The sequence below is a fragment of the Arachis ipaensis genome, chromosome B5, assembly GCF_059453495.1.
Source record: "Arachis ipaensis isolate K30076 ecotype BB chromosome B5, ASM5945349v1, whole genome shotgun sequence".
Classification (NCBI taxonomy): Eukaryota; Viridiplantae; Streptophyta; class Magnoliopsida; order Fabales; family Fabaceae; genus Arachis; species Arachis ipaensis.
The window spans coordinates 106,725,295-106,746,329 of NC_142440.1; the positions used below are offsets into that span (position 1 = coordinate 106,725,295).

The 21,035-nt window shown below is 44.4% G+C and overlaps 2 protein-coding genes and 1 pseudogene across 3 annotated transcripts; 1 reads left to right on the forward strand and 2 right to left on the reverse strand.

Moving 5' to 3' along the window:
* Positions 1-1,117: 1,117 nt before the first annotated feature.
* Positions 1,118-2,908, reverse strand: LOC148565278 (uncharacterized; annotated as a pseudogene).
* Positions 2,909-3,998: 1,090 nt separating this feature from the next.
* On the forward strand, positions 3,999-9,455 carry WIT2 (WPP domain-interacting protein 2). Of its 2 annotated transcripts, none has more exons than XM_016347482.3 (5): positions 3,999-4,779; positions 5,630-6,237; positions 6,351-7,483; positions 7,637-7,834; positions 9,027-9,455. In XM_016347482.3, the coding sequence occupies exons 2-5, from the start codon at positions 5,694-5,696 to the stop codon at positions 9,219-9,221; spliced, it is 2,070 nt and encodes a 689-aa protein (XP_016202968.1). In that variant the 5' UTR covers positions 3,999-4,779; positions 5,630-5,693; the 3' UTR covers positions 9,222-9,455. The 2 variants fall into 2 exon arrangements, with proteins under 2 accessions (XP_016202968.1, XP_016202969.1); XM_016347483.3 differs by having other exon boundaries at positions 7,637-7,838; positions 9,027-9,209.
* Positions 9,456-16,403: 6,948 nt separating this feature from the next.
* On the reverse strand, positions 16,404-18,101 carry LOC107640792 (uncharacterized). Its single transcript, XM_088487142.1, has 2 exons — positions 17,359-18,101; positions 16,404-17,298 (listed from the first exon to the last, which is right to left on the reverse strand). Exons 1-2 carry the CDS (start codon positions 18,099-18,101, stop codon positions 16,404-16,406), a joined length of 1,638 nt encoding a protein of 545 aa, XP_088343268.1.
* Positions 18,102-21,035: the final 2,934 nt, after the last annotated feature.

Below are 21,035 nucleotides of genomic sequence, written 5' to 3' on the forward strand. Positions count from 1 at the left end.
CCCTTAGCAAGAATAACAGCCAAAAAGGTAAGATCTTTCATATGAAAAAACATAATATGCCGATTTGGAATACCAAAGGAAATAATATCAGACAATGGTAGACAATTTATAGATAACAAGCTCGGCTCATTTCTAAAAAATTTTAATATACAGCACCATTTTAGCTCGGTCGAACACCCACAAACCAATGGGCAGGCCGAGGCTACTAACCGAGTTATATTGCAGGCAATAAAAAGAAAGCTCGACAACGCGAAGGGTGAGTGAGCCGAGCTAATCCCAGAAATATTATGGAGCTACAACACGACAATACAAACCACCACAGGAGAAACACCCTTCAAACTAGTGTACGGGTCAGAAGCGCTAATTCCAGTAGAGGTCGGAACTCCCACAATCAAAACCGAGCTATATGATGAGCAACACAACACATACATAAGGAACGCCGAGCTTGACCTCGTCGAAGAAGACAGAGATATCGCGACAATCAAACAGAGAGCCATGAAACAATTGGGGGAAAGAAAACACAATAGAAAGGTCGTTCCAAGAACATTCACTAAGGACGACCTAGTCCTCAGACGAACCGAAGACGCGAGATGACCTCCTTTGCAGGGCAAGCTCGCCGCAAACTGGGAAGGACCTTTTCGAATAGCAAAAGTACTCGGAATGGGGGCTTACCAACTCCAAACATTACAAGGCAACCCAGTGACGGGAAACTGGAACGTTTTATCATTAAAAAATGTATAGATCATGACTTGTACAATCAGCAGATGAAGGTAATCTTTTTCCCCCCTTAGAGCTTTTTCCCAAAACAAAGAGGGTTTTGCCTAAGGAAGGGTTTTAATGAGGCCGGACGCCCAATATATTCAAATGAACGTGATTGGTTCTTTCAAACAAACCCAATCCTAACAAACAAAATGCAAAAACAAACAAAACATACGCCACAAAAATCACAAGAAAGTGATATAGTCAACTTGGCCTTAGCTCGGCCAAAAAAAACACTATCCGAGTTCAAAACAACAACAAAACAGTGAACATGACCAAACCTCGGTCAAACAAAACTAAAGTCGAACAATAGTTAAAAGTTAACAATACATAGCCAAAGTACATAAGGCAAAACAAACTAAGAGGGGGGAGCATTCTCATCATGCTCCTCCATAGTGCCATCTACAATTAGCTTCCCATCAATCACGATCTTAGTCGCATCCAAACGATCACAATCAAATCAGGAGCCAATAAGGAAATCTGGCTAACGGCACGATCAAAGCCGGAGACAAACATCTCCATTCCCGCTTCCTCTAGTTCATGAACCCTTGTAGTCAACTTCCCCTTAGAAATGTCACTCTCTTTTATATCAGCCTGCAGCAACCGAACTTGGTCCCTCAATCGAGCCACCTCCTCTTCAGATTCCTTTGCCTTAGCCACAGCACTAACAGCAATATCATCTTTTTTCTTTGATAACTTCTCCAATTCAATAATCCTCGCCTTATATGACCTCTCCAGGTCAGAGACCTTATCAATAGCCTCCTGCTGCTCAGCACCTATGAGCTCGGTGGTGCGGCCAACACACATCAGACGAGAAGCAACGATCTGCAAAATTAACACCATATAAGAACAGAACAGCAAAAGGAAACATAAAAGAACACAGAGGAAGCCGAACATAACCTGAACAAACTTTCCAAGCGCCTCCATACCAACCCGACGAGTCATTAGCATATCCCCAGGATACTGGGACGCTCTATCTACCAGCTCGGCAAAATTAAACTGATCGCTCCACAAGGAGTGGGAGCTAGATCCCGAGATAAAGCCATGAAGCCTTTTTTGATGATCAAAGGCGGCCGTATCACCAACAACAACCTCTTGATCACTCTCTGAGATAACCTCCACAGACTTATCAATATCACCTCTCTTCCTCTTATATGAAGATGCTGGCTGAGCAGCAGAATAAGCTACTTGTCCACCATCATCCTTCTGAACTCCTACACCACTAGTATCCTTCTCCTTTTTCCTTTTCATAAAGAACTGAAGCCGAGAAGGATCCAAGAGGGGAACCCTCCCACCTACAAGAGCAAACCAATAATTAGAAGATATTACAACATCAACACAAACAAATAACAAAGCAAAATGTTACCTATATACACTTTCAAGCCCTCACTGTCACCAGAATCATACAAACGCAAAAGCTCAGGAATCGATAAACACACCCCGTCAGCAAAACTTTCAACAAGAAAATCTAAAAGGGAATCCTCCTCCTCACTCCGGTCAGCAGCCTCAAGAATTTGACTCGGCTCAGAACACCAATAAAGGGGAAACCTTTCGAAAAGCTCATCGTCTAAATAAAAGGGATATTCAGCCTCAACCAATCGAACTTTAATAAAAAGAGACTTGAAGTTTTTAAAAGAAGATTTATACAGAAGAAAGAGAGGACGATCCGGAAAACTACTAAGACAAACCCACAAACCCTTTCGAACCCCTTTGGCTTGAAACAATGAAAAGAACAACGACAACGAGCATAGAACGAAAGAAAATCCATTAAACACTGAAAAGCGCGAGGAAACGCCCAAGAATTCGGGTATAACTACGAGGGCACACAGTTAAGTTGAGTAAGAACATCACATTCGAATGAGGAAAAGGGAAACTTAACGCCAAGTTCAAACATACAGGGAGTATACATGTAGAAATACCCCCAATCACCTCTCCTCTCGCACACCCTATCGCTGCCAGAACAAGGAAAAAACTCAACGGCGACGTTGGAACCACTCTTCACAACATTCAGACCTCTCAAATCAGCCATGGACTCAACACTGGTAAACGATGAGGAACGAGTCCTCACATCATCATGAACCCAATGATATGGGTCATCTTCTTTAACCTCAACAGCTTTCGATTTCTCTTTTCCTTTCTCTCCCGCCATGAACAAACAACTACAGTAACAGTAAAGAATAAGGGCAGAAGTACTAACCTTTGGAGGACATAATAAAAGTAAAACTATGAGAAGTTGAAACAGTAGAGTTCCGAGACAAGAGAAAAATTATTGCAAGCCCACTAACCTAGTGGATGACTTGACTAATGGCCACTAAAAAACGTAAAAAACTCAACCGGCAAAGAAGCGCATTAAAAGCGACACGTTTCGCGAGAACGCAGAAGAGTCACCCAAAATTCTTTTCAAAGTCCATCAACAAACAAAGTAGGCCCAAACACTAAAGACCTACGTATAGTAAGAGTCAACCACAAGCCCATTAAAGCTCGCTTGCTCTTTTCCACACAAACACCAGTCGAGTTTGGGGACTATGATGTGTACCCCGTTATTCTTGGCAATAAGATCATAACTGAAGAAACCGAACATAAAGCCCGGAAACAAACAAAGCAACAACGGAAACCTCTGACTGAGTCATCAACAAGTCTGCGCTACCTTCCAACTATTACCTACAATAACGGAGCCCACTACCCAAACACGATCACAACTCTGCAACAGTCAAAGATGCCAGCAACGGCACCCACCAGACATATCGGAACACACAAATCTCAACTAACACCTTACTCGCCTATAAAACCAAGCCAAATAGCCTATGAACAGTGAGGTTACATTTACTCGCTCTAGTTTATTTTTTTTATTCTCTGATAATCCCTGTTCTTATTTGGGCGTCGGAGTGCTTATTGCAGGTGCTTTCGTCGCTGTGTTTCAAGGTGTCGAGGTTCTCTTGCAACGTTGTTCCCTAGACAACATATAAGCTCTTCTCAGGGCGTAAGCAGCTAACTTTGGCGTCATATATCTCGTCTCATCTAGGACGGAACAAGTAATATAAAATATAAATTATAAGTTATATAGGGTGGGAATGATTGAGAGAATTAGATAAGGGATTATAAGTTATATATAATAACTAATTTATTTTAATTATTTAAAAAATTTCCCAAAATCTAGAGCAGCAGCATTTAATTTGTTAGTACTTAATCATGAATCATGATAACGAGCATCCGCAATAATAAATGATTGATAAACCTCTCTCACAACTCACAACGCACAACTCAAAAAGAAGTCGTCTCAAGTCTGAACCAAAATAATCAGGACCCACTAACGACATCAACACTTTAACTCGCAGCATGTTCCACTCTTGATTCCGAACTTTTTACCTTACGCAATAATAGTAGGAGACACTAGACAGATTAGTACTAATGAATTACTGATGATAGATCTGTTCCTTTTACAGTTTACTCTTTGTACCGTTTTCGCAATTTGCAAATTAGCATTCTCTATCTAGCTTTTAGTTTTTGCATTTCTGCCTCAAAAATAACTCTTAAGCTCAAAACTGAAGTGAAATGATTTTAAAGTCAACATCGACAATTCAAGGATCAACCCTAAATTCAAATCCAACTCTTCGTTCCACTTTGATTATTCAATTCATTACACATATCACTAACACTGACCATTTTTGTTGAGTTTTGACCACTGTTTAGCTATTTCTCTTTCCTTCCACAACCACCACCTCACCGATCCACACGGGAGGAAGATAACATTTTTTGTTTGTGCATTTATTTGTTTTTGTTTTTTTTTTTTAGTTTCCTCTTGCCTTGTAGAGCGGGTAAAAAAATAATAAAAGCAAGGTGACTCATTTATTTAAGTAACGTTAATTTGGGGGGAAAAAACGTGTGGTAGTTAAAAAGCCTTGGCTACTTCAAGGTACAAATAAGTAGATAGAGTTTGCTGGAAGATTTTTTTCATGTTGCTTTTCGAAGATCCTTTTCTTGCTGAGGGAGCCAGGAGGACCCTGATGCATGTAGAGTAAGGTATGTATGAACCCAATTCAATTTGATGTTAACTTTTGGTTAATTTTCTTTATCTGTTATGTATTAAATGCTTCTTGTTGCTGCTGGAATCTCTACAAAGTCTTCTGGTTTGCAAGCTAAATTTTCAGCGACACATGTTTATAGATAGTATAATTAGTTAATTTTTTGGCATTTTTTCCAGTGTATCATAAGGATTATTCATTGTTGTAGTATTGTACATTGAATCTGTTAGAAAAATCGAAAGTCCCCTATGGTTTCTGTTACCAAGTTTGCGTTTGATGCTTCTTCGTTTGTGGAAGTGATCGTTTTCTGCATGTTATGACAAGGGCAAATTAATTAACATACTTAGTGCATCTGAAATGAACTTAAGCAGAATTCAACTATTTAAATAGTAGGATTCTTCTCTATTCATTAATTGGTTGATACAAACACTAAACTTTATGTTTGTGGTTGTTTTATTGGTGATTACATGATGATGAATTAGAATAGAGGAGGAATTGAAAATGCCTTGTAGTTTGTAGAAAACGAACTATGCACCCAAATTCTTTGGATGTTTCATTCCTTTTCTAAGTCTGGTATCTCTTGACGCAATGAAATGCTTCTATATGTGTAAGAATTTGAAATTGATATCAAATGAAAGGTGAATGGATGTAATTTGCAAAAGAAATGAACTTGGTTAATTGATCCTGTAAAATAACCAGCATTGTATGTATCAAGAAAAATCTTCAGTCCCTATGACTGGATCATTTACTGGTGAGCATCAAGGCTAGGCATCGACCTGATTTAGCAGTTGAATTGCACACGTATTACTGTATTAGTACCATAATTATGGCTATTTCTTTTTCTGCAGAAATTTGTTTTTAAACTTCAGAACTGGTTGCTGATTGCTGAACCAAGAGAATTGAAGGTTGGTAATGGATGAATCTACCGAGAAAGTTCAAGAAGGCTTATATGCTACAGATGCCGATTTTAGAAAACTCTACTCAGTTGAGGGGATCTCAACTAAAGAAGATGACATGCAAGAAATGGAGATAGCACTTCAAGCCTTAACGGAGATAGACTTCCGCTTAGCATATTTTTCTGAAAAACTAATGAACCTGCATGTACTTTATATTTATCTGTTGGCCCGGGAAAATGATCTTGAAGCAATAGATACAAAGGATGACTGCATCTTGGCAAACTTCTTTGAGAGGGCGATGACGTTGGATCTATTGTCTGGCATTTTAGATTCAGAGGTAAGAGAGCTGGACAATTTCATGGACACTCTGCAGGAAGAAATTGTTGATGCCCGTCGTAAAATATTTTCATGCAGACATTTGACAGAAGTTTCTCATATGATGGAAAAAAAATTGCTTGGCTGTGAAGAATCTATGAAGCAGTTTCAGCAGCAGCTATTGGAGTTGAAGATGCAGTCAACCCAGTTACAGAAAACAATTGCTGCTTTAAAAGATGATAATTGTAAGTTCAAATCTCTGCTAATTATTTTATGTTATTTTCCAAAAATGGTATGTTACAGTTCTTTTCCCAGTTTTGGATGATTGTTCACTTTTCTCAATCACCTGTGTAAACAGGCAAAATGGAGAGGGTCTTTAATTTATTGGAAAACAGTCAACTGACAGATATGAAAGTAAAATCCAGTGATCAGATGGTTGAACAACGAAAATATCTTCTTCGAATGCTTGAGAAGTCCCTCGTGAGGGAGCTAGATCTTGAAAAGAAGTTAGTGGAGCTGAGGAAAAATGAAGAGGTAAAGCTGAAACTTCACTACACGGAACAGGTAGCGCTTCGTATGGAAGAAGCAGCAGAAGTTGTTTGGGGAAGATTTCTAGAGGCAGACAATGCTGTGGAGGTGCTGATGGGGATTTCCAAAGGTCTAATGGGGCGCCTCCAACTAACTGAGTTCAACCTCAATGGTTATATTCACCGAGAAAATGAGCTGAAATCAAAAGTTCAAGATTTCATAGAAGAAGTCAAGGATAAAGATGCCGCTATAGAGAAGCTTGAGAGATGTAATGTCGAGAATATGCAGCTGAAGTCTGAAGTGTTGGCTTTAAAGGAAAAGGTCAAACTCCGCGAAGAAGAGCAAAGGGATTTTGAGCTTCGGCTAAATTCTGTGATTGCAGAGAATGAAACTAGTCAAGAGCAACTCATTGAACTGGAAAATTTGGTTGTTTCCCTCAAAGAAAGTGTTGACATTGCCGAAAATCGGGCGGAGACTGCAGAAGCAAAGGTTACACAGTTAACTGAGACCAACTTGGAACTTACCGAAGAGCTGAATTTTCACAAAGGAAGTGCGAGTGCTGCAGAGAAGAAAGTTGGTTCACTCGAGAAGCAACTAAGGGAATTAGATAGCCAGCTGCAGAATGCAAAGGCATCTTCTGAAGCAAGTCAAGAACAGCAGAACATGTTATACACAGCAATATGGGATATGGAAATATTGATTGAAGAGCTAAAATCAAAGGCTTCAAAAGCTGAAAGTAAGAAAGAGAGTGCTGAAGAGCAATGCATTGTGCTATCCAATACTATCTTAGAACTTAATAAAGAATTGGATCTCCTCAGGTCCAGCATGATCAGCATGAAATTATCTTTGGATCATGCTTGCAATTCAAAATTATCTAGTGCCAAAGAAATTGATACCAGATCCAAGTTTATCATGGATATGATAATGCAACTAGCTGCCGAAAGGGAGCGTATCAATAAACAGGTATTGACTTCAATAAGTTACATGACAATTGTCATTATTACTGCTGTTCTTTCTCTTTCTCTCTTTTTTTGTCGTGTCAAAAAATAGTTATACATTACTCAACTATGATATCTAAACATGATATCATAACTGTTGGCATTGTTCTTCATGCAGCTACATGCTTTGAGAAATGAAAATAAATGTCTGGTAGAGAAGTTACAGGATACTAAAATTGGCGCCCCTCTAGATGCTTGCAACAACGGACTAAATAATAGAAATGAAGATCAAGATTCCAACATTGACTCAAGCAATGGTAGCTGTACAAAATCATCTGATGAAGAAGGAGCAGATCCCTTGAATAACACCTTCAAGGCAGGTACTTATCTTTTTCACTAGTTGAATTCAATTTAGGTGTTTTGTAATTGGTTCTGCTTCATAGCTAGTTCCTTGAAAAGCATTGATGCACAAGTCAATTAACTCAATGGAAGTTCTTTCAGGGCATTCATTTCCATTAGTACATAATACCATTGGCATGTTGCATGATATTTGAATCTTTTGGCACCAATGATGATACTTATCAGCCAATGCATATACAAGGAATATTCTCTTGAATCAGTGATAAAAATCTAGAAATAAATTTATCCTTATTTTAATCCCCTGAAAGTTACTTTACACTGGTAGATTCTGAGCTGTTTTTATCTGTATTATTATTACTATTATCATTATAGGAGAATGAACTTAGAAAGATCAATGTAGATTCAATGAGACACCAAAAAAAAAAAAAAATGTAGACTCAATGAAGTTAATATAAGGTTGAGGTCTTCCCGTATGGCCGTATGCCATTGTAGACTCATTCTATTCTACAACGAGATGTTCGCATAATTGCATTGACAATGGACTTCACATTTCCCCTCCTTGTCATCATTCCTATGCCTATGTTCTATTATTACCTTCTCTTCATGTTAATCCAGTGATTACATAACATGGTCGACAAAGCCTTCTAGAAGGCAACCTTGCTAAATGCTAACATGATGGAGCTTACTTCATTTCTCTCTTCCCAGATCACCTTTCGTTTGCATGATCACTACAAAAACATTATTTTAGAGCTTTCAAGCATACTTGGATGCTATGGTAATTCTTAGAGCAGTGAAGCAAAATGCCCAACATTAATCGATAGACAATTGATTTCTTGCAATAGTATGTTGGAGAAATCACATTGACGTCCCCTTGATTAGTCATGGAACTCAATCTCATGTCTAAAAGAGAGTTCAGTGTCATTTTTATAAAATATATGGATGTGGACTGTTATATTAATTTTGATATAAGAGGAGGTTAGTGTGTCCATTTTTAAATAGAGGGTATGGTGTGTAATACTATTGCCCAATCTAATGGAAGGTCCGTGTAATTTATCCTAGGATATTTATTTTCTAATTTCTACATTGGAAACTACAAAATTAGGATCTTGCATTATACAATAACAAATTCCCAGGCCATCCATCGTTATTTCATAATATAATATTTTCCCTATACTAAAGCTTCCCTATGTTTTGGTTTCTGTTATTAGGTGGCTGAACAAGCAGGAGAGGCAAGCTCTGAAACACAAACAGTATCATATATATCATCAAGCAAGTCCTCTAAATGGAGGAACTTCACATTTCTTTTAATGGCAATGATCATTGTTCCACTGGTTTCTGTGTTAGCTTTCTTCTTATTCGATAATGAAACGTTTTCCCTTTTGAAAGCTTCATTTGATGGCTAAGTTATTATGTAGGACGTAGAAATTTTTTGTTTTTGTTTTGTCCTCAAGTCCGTTGGCTTCTGGTTTGTATATTCATCTGTTCATGTGATCCTACTATCCTAGAATTGGTGTAAGCATATTATTATTATTACTAGTATATGAACTCGTGCCGGAAAAATTCATAAAAGTAGAAAAAAGTATTTACATTTTTAAATATTTTAAGAAAAAACACACAAAATAATTACTATTTCAAAAGATTTATAAAATTATTATTAAAATCAAAGTTTAACTTAAAAATAGTGAGTAATCATCATTTTACATTTTTTCAAAGTGAAATAATTATTATTTGATTTTAATACAGAATTTAAAATAAAATTAAAATATTTACGTTAGAATCCTATTTTTTTTTAAAGACTTCTCTATAAACAATATTGATGGTTGAATTTGCAGACACTCTTATGTGATTCATGAGTAAAATTTTTAAACTTCTCTTGCTCATAACTCTTGAAAGTACCACATATAATTGGTCATGTGTAAAAATTAGTTTGGGCAAAGTACAATTGAACATGAAATAAAGTTTGTCTCTGAGACTTATTAATTGTCATAGCAAAAGATACTATTATGGGGAACTGTTTTCTCTGAAATCTAACTAGGACAGTTTCATTTGTTGGTACCATATTCATTATTGGAATCAAAGCAATATGACCTGTTCGGTTGGTCGGTTACCGGACGGTTCGGGTTGTGATCCGGGATGATGGCAGGGGCTCGTCAAGTCGTGGACTGCCGGTCAGCGATACGCGAGGTCCCGAGTACTTCGTGTGGAAAAAGGGGGGGGTGTCACCTGCAAAGACACTCCGACGCTCTTGTCAGTAAATGTGCAGGCGGAAAAGGTAGTGTGATATGTGACGTACCTTGGGGGAAGAGCAAGTCTTCCCCTTATATACCTGTCAGAGGTGGGCCCGATGAGAACAGGCCCATGTTTCTAGGGACGTTGTCCCACAGCTGCACATGAGCTGTCTTGGACGCGTGTCCGGGTCGGTTGCGGGGCATATATCCGGACCGGGTGGCGTTCGGGTCGGGCCGACCCGCAGGAATTCTGGGCCAGGCCGTAACAGTGCCCCCGACGCGCCAATGATGGTCGTGAGGGACATTGGTGGCGCGTGATTTCTTCGTTCGTGTGTTGTTGTCGGGTCGGCTGACCGTGGGAGGGACGTGCCCCTGCGCGCGTCTCTTGGTTGTTGAGGCGACCGTTTTGTCGCTTCGTTCTTCGCGCTGAGCATTAAATGCTCATAATGGGTTACGAAAAACCCCGCGCGCGAAGACCATTTTACCCCTGGCCTTTTCGCGCTTTATGCAGCAGTTTTTAAACAGTTTCTTATTTCCTTTGCTCCCACTTTCGCTATTCCCATTTTCTTCTCTCCCTGATATCCAAACCTTCTTGTTCGAGCGTCTCTGTGCCTCTTCCTTCACTTTCAAGTTCCTGCAACCAATTCAGGTAATTCTAGAATCCTTCTCTTTTCTGTTTCGTTCTCGCATGCTTGTTGTATGTATTTGCTTTGCCATTTTTGCTGTTATGTGGCCTTTCAATGCTAGTTAGACGTGTTAGGGGAGGGGTACCATTCCAGGGTAGGTTTCTAGGTGATTTGCGTGATAGGTATAGCTTTTAGTCATATTTGGTCATGACTGATTGGAAAGGGTATAGTTTCTGGATTTTTTCCGGACTCCCGACCTCATAGACTAACGGATTGGTACCCCGCTGTAGGTATGCCTCGTGTTGTCTCTCGGCCTTCACCTTCCGCGGCGAGCTATGATCCCTACGCTTGGGTGACTTCGGATATAAAGGACTCGCCGAACCAGATGGATCTGGCGAAGTTCCGGCAAGCCGGGTACTTATGTGGGGAACAGACGAAGAGACCAATTACGAGACCATCGTGCCTGCCCCCCATGAGCGGCTGTACGAGATCAATCTCCACTCTCCCCGGGTTGCCGACTGGATTTGGTTTTACAAAGCCATGTTCACTCAGGTTGGCGTTCGGATACCGTTTTCCGATTTCCAAATGGCGCTTCTTGGTCGGATATCCGTGTCGCCATCACAGCTCCATCCGAACAGTTGGGCTTCTATCCGCTGTTTCGAGATGGTTTGCGAGTATCTCGAGCTACCGGTGTCGGTGGATGTCTTCCTCTTCTTCTTCAACCTCACCAATCCCTCCAAACAAGGGAAAGCGAGGAAGGGGTTCCTCTCTTTCCGGTCTGCCCAAGGTAGGAGAATATTTGGCCTGTTCGAGGACTCCTACCATGGGTTCAAAGATAAGTTCTTCAAAGTCCGCCCCGTCAAGGGGCGTCACCCCTTTTGGTTGTTGTTAGAGGGAGAGCGCCTCATCCCCACTTATTGGAGTTTTGGGGCAGGGTCGAACTCTTTTATTAAGGTGACATATAAAAGGATGTCCCCTGTAAATAAGAAAATAGCTGATGTGTTATTTGCCCTTTTTGAGAAGAACCCCGTAAATCCCCATCTCCTTATGGGTGAACGGGAGGCCGCCAGGAGCTCTATCTGTGAGTCATATTGTTTTGTGTTCGTATTATTTCTTATTGCTTGTTTTTCTTGATCTGACGACTGACGCGTTTATCTGTTTGCTGCAGTGGAGATGTCTGCCTCAGTGACAGGGCTTGAAAATTTAATGAAGACCTTCTTCGAGGAAAGTGACGAGGAGAAGGCCGAAGAGAAAGACGCCGGGAAGCCGGAGGGGCCTTCCGGGGAGAAGGAGGGTCAGTCTGTGCCCTCTCCCCAGGATACCGACATGTCGGGCAAGAATCCAGAAGGGGCGCAGGCTTCTCCCCCTCCCGAGGTCGTCGTTGGCGGGCACTCGTCCTCTGCCCATTAGGAAGATGATGATGTGGAACTCATCCACACCCCTAAGAGGCGGAGGGCGTCTGCGAGCCCGGAGGGGACTCTCACCATCATGGAGAGAAATTTCGATGCCACAACCTTTATCAACTCGCAGCTGATCCCTGGGACGGAGGAGCATTTTCACGAAACCGACCTGGCTGGACAGGCGAGATGGATGTACCGGACTTTGCTCTGGGGGGCCGTGATAGCTCGAAAGGTTGAGTTCAAGTTGTTGGGAATGCAGGCCCTCTGGAGGAAGCTCGAATCCTCTGCCCAGGCAAACAATGATTTCAAGGTGCGAGTTGAGCTGCTCCAGAGCCAGTTGTCCGAGATGGGGGAGAAGCTTAAGGCATCCGAGGAAAGGACGACATCTGCCGAGGAGAAATTGAAGGCTTCCGACGAGACGGTGGCCCGTTTAGCTGAGCGGGAGATGACCTTGGAGAGCCAGCTGAACGCTGCTCAGGGTCGGGTGGCGGCCTTGGAAAAGGAGCGGGACCAAGCCGTGTCGTTGGCTAAAGCCGCTAAAGTCGAGGTCGAGGAGCTCAGGAAGAAGCTGAAAGCGACCAAAGAACAAGGGAAGAATGCGATCTCTATGACTGAGGACGCCCTGAAGGCTCAGGTGAAAATCGTGGCTCCCGACTTTGACACGTCGGCCACTGGGGTCTTCAAGATGATCCAAGACGGCAAGATTGTCGACATGCCTAGGAAGTGACTTCTTATAACTTGAACGTTTTGATGTAGATTTGTTGAACATTTGTTGCATGTTTTGTAATTTGATACTTCGTAACATTTATGTTAAGTTAGTCGTTTGGCCGAGTGGCCGTTACTATCTTTCGCCTTGCTCGTCGTATCATTTTTGTTACCGCCTTTTTGGGGTGGGCTCATTGCTTGTGCCCGTTTTGTCGTTTTTACGTTGGTAACGATTTGGACCGATTTGGTCGTGTTGTCGCCGTGTTAATTATGGCTATGGTCCATCTGGCTCCCGGGGTGATCAGTCCCGGGCTGCCGTTTTAAGACGCAATCGTGTGAAACGCGTATTACGCGTATTGGGAAGCAACAGATAAGTAAAACAAAAATTTTGACAAGTGGGAATTAATCGTCAGCTAGGCAAGCTTGTTAATATGGCAAGTATTCGACAAGAGTAAATAGCTAAAAAGTGACTAAAAATTAACATGTGAACAGAGCAAGCATACATGAGTCCGTTAGGCCTCCTGGTCGGTTTGTCCGAGTCAGGAGTAGAACCTTCTCAGGTTACCTGCATTCCATGTTCTAGGGATTTCTTTGCCGTTAAGTCTCTCGAGCTTGTAGGCACCCTTGCCAAGCACTTCTCTAATCCTGTAGGGACCTTCCCAATTTGCCGCCAGCTTTCCTTCTCTAGGGGTCGGCAGTCCAACGTCGTTGCGTCGCAGAATGAGGTCTCTTTCCCCAAAATCCCTCCTGAGGACTTTAGCGTTGTAGCGAAGGGCTATTCTTTGTTTCAACGCTGTTTCTGACAAATGGGCCATCTCCCTCGTCTCCTCCACCAGGTCCTTTTCTACCGCCTCGTCCACTACTGCGAGCAGTAGCCGCGGGCTCGGTTCACCGATTTCGAAGGGTATCACGGCGTCGACCCCGTACGTTAGGCGAAAAGGGGTTTCCCCCGTAGCGCTTTGCTCGGTTGTCCGGTAGGATCACAGGACTGAAGCGAGCTCGTCGGCCCATGCGCCTTTCTTGTTGTCTAGGCGTTTCTTGAGGCCAAGTAAGATGACCTTGTTTGCAGACTCTACTTGTCCGTTTGTCTAGGGGTGTTCAACTGAGGAAAATTTTTGTTTTACCCCTAGGCCGGTGAGGAACTTCGTGAACTTCTTGTCAGTGAATTGTGTTCCATTATGCGAGATGACGACCTCCGGGATGCCGAACCGGATTATAACCACATGAACTTCCTGCAATTAGAGGAAGATATGCTGGCCAGTGGCTCAGCCTCTATCCATTTGGTGTAGTACTCGATGGCCACTATGAGATATTTGACTTGTCATGGGCCAACCGGGAAAGGTCCTAGAAGGTCGACTCCCCATTGAGCGAAAGGTCGTGTAGTCGTCAGAAGGCTCAGCTCGGAGGCCGGCGCCTTGTGGAAATTGGTGTTTTGTTGACACTTTACGCACTTTCGAACGAATTCCCTGGAGTCTTTCATCATTGATGGCCAGTAGTATCCAGCTCAGATGAGCTTCCTCGCTAGGGCTTTGCCCCCGATGTGGTGGCCGCAACATCCCTCGTGGACTTCTCTAAGTACATAGTCCGTCTGGTCGGGGTGTAAGCACTTCAATAGGGGCTGGCTGAGTCCCTTTCTGAACAGTTGCTCTTGTATGATTGCATATCTGGCCGTCTCCCTTCTCAATGTTTTGGCCGCTTTCTCATCGTCAGGCAACTTGCCGAGTTCTAGGAAATCTGTGATGGGGTCCAACCACGAGGGGCTCGACTCCGTCAAATGGAGGGCGACCGTTGGCTCCTTCACCATGCCTTGGATGAGAGACCGGTTACCCGCTCCTGGCTTCGTGCTCGCTAGTTTGGACAGGAGGTCCGCCCGTGTGTTCCTTTCTCTTGGGACATGTTGGATCGTGACCTCTTGGAACTGACTTGTCATTTCTTTAACCTTTTACAAGTATTTTTGCAGGAGGGGGTCCCGGGCTTGGTAGCTTCCGTTTACTTGCGAGGTGACGACCTGTGAGTCACTGCATACTTCGACCTTCGTTGCCCCGACTTCCCGAGCTAGTATTAGTCCGCTTAAGAGAGCTTCGTATTCCGCTTGATTGTTCGACACAGGGAACTCAAACTTGGTCGATTGCTCGTAGATGACCCCTTCCGATCTTTCTAAGATGACACCGGCTCCCCCGGACGTTTGGTTGGAGGCCCTGTCCACGTGGAGCCTCCACCGTGTGCCCGTTTCCTCGGGGGGATCACCCGTTACCTCAACCAAAAAGTCTGCCATTGCCTGGGCCTTGATTGCGTGCCGGGGCTCATACTGCAAGTCATATTGGGAGAGCTCGATGGCCCAGGTCATCATCCTACCAGCCAAATCAGGTTTTTGGAGTACTTGGCGAATTGCCTGATCCGTCCTCATGACTATACGGTGGCCCTGGAAGTATTGCCTTAACCTTCGGGAGGAAGTTAGGAGTGTCAACGCCAGTTTTTCCAGTTTGCTGTACCTCAGCTCGGCTCCTTGTAGAGCCCTGCACACGAAGTAGACCGGCTGCTGAGCTTTCCCTTCTTCTCTTACAAGCACTGCTGCAAGCGCTTCCTCTGTTACTGCCAGGTAGAGGTAGAGTGATTCTCCGGTCTTGGGCTTCCCGAGCACCGGAGGTGCTGCTAGGATCTCCTTGAAGTGGTTGAATGCCTCCTCGCACGTTGGGGTCCATTCGAATGCTATTCCTTTTTTCATCAGATTGAAGAAGGGTAGGGCTTTTGCTACCGATGCACCGAGGAAACGGGATAAATCCGTCAGTCTTCCCGCCAATCGTTGGACATCTTTGATACAACCCGGGCTCTTCATCTGGAGAATCGCTTGGCACTTCTCGGGGTTGGCTTCTACTCCTCTTTGGGTGATCATGAATCCCAGGAACTTTCCGGCCTCCATGGCAAAGGCGCACTTGAGTGGGTTAAGCCTCATGCCATGTTGCCGGAGGGACGCAAATACGCCCCCGAGGTCGTTCAGGAGATCGTCGGGTCGTGTGGTTTTTGCGAGGATGTCGTCCACGTAGACTTCCACTGTCTTGCCTATAAGCTCACTGAATATCTTGTTCATCAATCTCTGGTACGTGGCGCCAGCGTTTTTCAGACCAAATGGCATTACTTTGTAGCAATAAGTCCCTCCTGGCATTATGAACGCCGTTTTTTCCTCGTCGGGTCGGTGCATCGGTATCTGGTTGTACCCAGAGTAGGCGTCCATGAAGCTCAGATACCGGTACCCCGCCACTGCGTCGACAAGTGCGTCAATGTTGGGCAGGGGATAGCAGTCCTTGGGACATGCCTTATTGAGGTCAGAGTAGTCTACACACATTCTCCACCTCCCATTGTGTTTTTTTCACCAAAACTACGTTCGACAGCCAGGTCGAGTAGTCCAGTTCCCGGATGAACCCTGCTTCAAGGAGGCTGGCCGCCTGCCTGGCCACCTCCTCTGCCCTTTCCTGTGACATCTTTCTTTTCCTCTGGGCCACTGGCTTGGCTTCTGGTTTGACGGCCAGATGGTGTGACATGAGCTGGGGATCTATGCCTGGCATGTCGGCTGGCGTCCAAGCGAAGAGGTCAGCATTGGCTCTGATCATCTCCATCAAAGGCTCCTTTTATTCATGGGGAAGGTTTCTGTTTATGAACGTGAACTTCTCGTCCCCATCACCGACCCTAAATTTTTCCAAATCCCCTTCCGGCTCAGGTCTGGGCTTGTCATCTATCCTGGCGTCCAGGTCGGTGAGGAAGACCCCAGATGCCTCTTTGGATTTTTTCCTAAGAGAGAGACTGGCGTAATCGCAAGCGACTGCCGTTTTCAAATCCCCTCTGATGGATCCCACGGATCCGTCATCCGTGACAAACTTCATTATGAGCAACTTCGTGCTAATCGCTGCCCCAAGGTCATTGATGGTTTTTCTCCCCAAGATGATATTGTAAGCAGTGGAATCTCGTAAGACAACAAAATCGGCCATTACCGTCCTCCGCCTCTGTCCTTGTCCTAGGGAGGTCGGTAGGGAGATGATCCCATCTGGCTTGATAAAGTGATCACCCAACCCTACCACACCGTGCTGGTGGGTCGCCAGGTCGGTATCACGCAGTCCCAAGGCGTCGAAGACGTTGCGAAACATGATGTTCGAGTCTGCCCCCGTGTCCACTAGGATCCGTTTGACGAGTCCGGTTCCGACTCTGGCCGTAATAACCATGGGAGGACTTTCCGGTACCTCGTCGAACCATTGGTCCTCAGGGCCGAAAGAGATGTATGGGTGTCCCCGGGAACTCCTAGCAGATGAGGAGGAGAGCGCCAGGACCTTGGCGTCTTTCTTCTGTGCCGATTTCGACCTCGGGGCGGAGTTTCTCGCTGTTACCACATTTACCGGCGTGAGACCGTGGTTTTCTCCCTCTGGTTCTTGACATCGTCTTGTTGCCCGGGGCCTGTCCTCACCCTCGTGATCCTGATTTCGTCTCCTTGGTTCCCTTATGAGGTGGGAGAAGTCAGCAAGCTTTCCGTCCCTGATTGCTTACTCCAGGGCATCCTTTAGGTCGAAGCAGTCTTGGGTCTTGTGCCCGTACCCCTTGTGATATTCACAGTAGAGGTTCTTGTTTCCCCCCGTCCTGTTCTTCACGGGTCGGGGCCTCGACAGAATCCCTTTCTCGGCTATCTGTTGGTAGACCTCCGTGATCGGTGCCGTGAGGAGGGTGTAGTTGGTGAATTTCCCGACTTGGGAAAATAGTTTTGTCGTCTTGCTCGAACCGCCGTCCCTGGCGTGTTCCTTTTGTCTTTCTCCACCATCGTAGTGCCAAGTTTGGTTGTAGGGGGGTTGTCGTTTATTGGCAGCCACGACCCGGCTGACTTCCTCGTCGTTAATGTACTCCTTAGCCACGCACTGGATCTCCTGCATTGTCCAAACTGGTCTCGTGGTAAGGTACTTCCTGAAGTCCTCATTTAGGAGCCCATTTGTCAAACATAGACTCGCTACCGAGTCCGTCAACCCATCGATTTCCAAGTAGTCATCATTGAAGCGATCCAAGTACTTCCTGGTCGGCTCCCCGGTTCTTTGGGTCACCCCTAGCAAGTTGATCGGGTGCTTGGCTTTGGCGATCCTGGTTGTGAACTGAGCCAGGAAGGCATGGCTGATGTCGGAGAACTGGGTCACCGAGCCTTGCAGGAGGTTATTGAACCACCGTATTGCAGGTCCCGCCAGGGTGACCGGGAAGGCGCGACACCTTACCTCATCTCCTACTCCTTCTAAGTTCATCCTGGCCTCGAAGGCCGTCAGGTGCTCCAGGGGGTCTTGCATTCCATCATATCTCATGTCCGTTGGCTTGTCAAAATATTTTGGCAGCCGGACCTCGAGTATGGAACGGTGGAATGGGGTCGCTCCCATTATAACGGGTCCCCGTGTTCTCGTCGTTCTTCCCTCGTCGCTTTCCCGACGAGTGTCCTCGTCCCCGCGGTTCATGGTATGTCGCCTTTCACGTCTGGCGTAAATGACAGGGTCACGACGTCTTCTCGCGTGCCCCCTTTCATCGGCGCTTTCAGATTCTGCATAGGGGCTAGGCGTACGTCTGGAGCGACTCCTGGAGCGAGATCGGGAGTGACTCTGCTCTGGGGTGCGCTGATCGCGTTCTCTGTCTGCTAACCGGCGCTCTAAGTCTTGCATTCTATGGCGTAACTCTTGCGTTATTCTGGCGTGGTTGTCGCCAGTCCCCCCGAAGGGGCGTCTCTCGTGCGCCTGGGTTGCGTCCCTCGGGGGGATCTCAGATGTTGTCGGGTTCCCGTCCCGGCGGCGTCACCTCCGGGTACGGCCTCGCGGCTTGCCTCCGTTTCGACTAGCACGAAGTCCATGGACGAGTCCCCACAGACGGCGCCAATGTTCGGTTGGTCGGTTACCGGACGGTTCGGGTTGAGATCCGGGATGATGGCAGGGGCTCGTCAAGTCGTGGACTGCCGGTCAGCGATACGCGAGGTCCCGAGTACTTCGTGTGGAAAAAGGGGGGGTGCCACCTGCAAGGACACTCCGACGCTCTTGTCAGTAAATGTGCAGGCGGAAGAGGTAGTGTGATATGTGACGTACCTTGGGGGAAGAGCAAGTCTTCCCCTTATATACCTGTCAGAGGTGGGCCCGATGAGAACAGGCCCATGTTTCTAGGGACGTTGTCCCACAGCTGCACATGAGCTGTCTTGGACGCGTGTCCGGGTCGGTTGCGGGGCGTATATCCGGACCGGGTGGTGTTCGGGTCGGACCGACCCGCAGGGATTCTGGGCCAGGCCGTAACATGACCAATGTTGTTACTATTAAGACTTCACATTCTACATGATTTCCAAGCTTCCTAATTTATAGCCTTGTACCATTACAAAAACTACTAGATTAGTCAATATTCCTTAATAACATCACCGAAACACCAACCTTGAGTATTAATTTATGTGGAGGCAAACTAGAGCAATTTATGCTATTCAATAATTCAGGACTATAGAGATCTAGTTGACTCTCTATATTTTCTTCATCCACACAAATTGAATCCGAACTAAGATATAATTTTTCTCTTCGAGGGATGATAGCCATTAGATGGTTGTTGACCTCTTCAACGATGTCCAACGTAGGAGCCAAAATAGTTCTTGCTTTAAAAAAATCCTTTGAAGACATGTTTTCCAAAATATTTGGATAAGACAAATGAACCAACTCATCAAATGCCTGCTCCGAATAAGGAATAACAATATCTCCTAGAAGACATATCTCATATTCGCCATTTATATTGTTACATATTAAACCATCACCAACTTTCAATAACCACTCACCAAATTGCTTTGTCTCATCTTAATCTAAAGAAGTTGTCCCTATAGAGAGTCTCATGTTTTTTGTTAGTTTGAGCACTTGACAAAATTTTCAAAAGTAAGACAAATTCATGGTTGAATGAAAGATATCTTGTCTCGATTCTTGTGAAATGATAGGAAAAATTTGTCTAAAGTATCCACCTAGTACAACCACTTTTCCTCCAAAGGACAAATTTTTGTTATACATTGGAGAAAAACCTCATGATATCACCCAAGCATTTATCAAGTGCTTCATAGCTGTACCCACTAACCATTGAAGCCTCATCCCAAATTATAAGTTTGGCTTTCAATAGTAGCATTTATTAAGGGAAACCATGTTTGATATTACATACTGAATCTTCAGTTATATTCAGTGGTATTTTGAACCTTGGGTGTGCCGTTCTTCCATTAGGAAGAAGTAAAGATGTAATGCCACTTGAAGCAAGGTTTAATACAATATCACCCTTTAAATGAATTTCAGCAGACATAAGGTTCAAGAGAAATTCCAATACCCCATGATCATACACAAAGAAAAAACCCCTTCCTCATAATACACAACTGTAACAATTTTATCAAATGCATGTTTCTGTTCAGGTGTTGCGATGGTGATAAACCACTATTTTATAGTTTATATTATGTTTAATTGTGTGGTTTTGTCATGATCCTTACCCACTTATTCATCAATTTAGCATGCATTTAGATTTCCTTCCTAAATTTAGTACATGTTTGAAATTGCTTCCTAGAGACTTTAATTATTTAATTTTAATTCTCTTTTATTCCATTTGATGCCGTGATCTGTGTGTCAAGTGTTTTAGGCTTTATAGGGCATGAATGAGATGGAGATTGGAGAGGAAGCTAGCAAAAATGGAAGGAACACAAGAATTTGAGGAGATAACCAGCGAGAAGTGACGCGGTCGCATGGCTCACGCGACCGCGCAAAGGAGCGCAAATCGCAGTGACGTGGCCGCATGGCTTGTGCGGCCGCGCGGATTGGAAAGCGCAAGCGACGCGGTAACGTGGACGGTGCGAACGCGTGGAGAGGAAAAAGCGCAAGCGACGCGTCCGCATGGACGACGCGATCGCGTGACATGTGCGATCTGCATAATCTGCAGAATTCGCTGGGGGCGATTTTTGGACCTTATTTCGGCCCAGTTTTTGGCCCGGAACAGCAGACTAGAGTCAGAGAATATGCAGAAACAACACACACATTCATTCAGTAGTTTTAGATCTAGTTTTACTCTCTTAGGTTTTTCTCTCCAGGTTTTTAGGATTCTAATTTTGAATTGATCTGAGCATTGGAACATTGAGAAGAGTTATTTCCCTCATCAAGACTTCGTCATTCTAGTTCGTTTTCTTAACTTGGTTTCATTCTTCCATGTTCTTTGCTTTGTTCAATTTTGTATTTGAATGCTTTTATGATTAATTAATGCAAGGA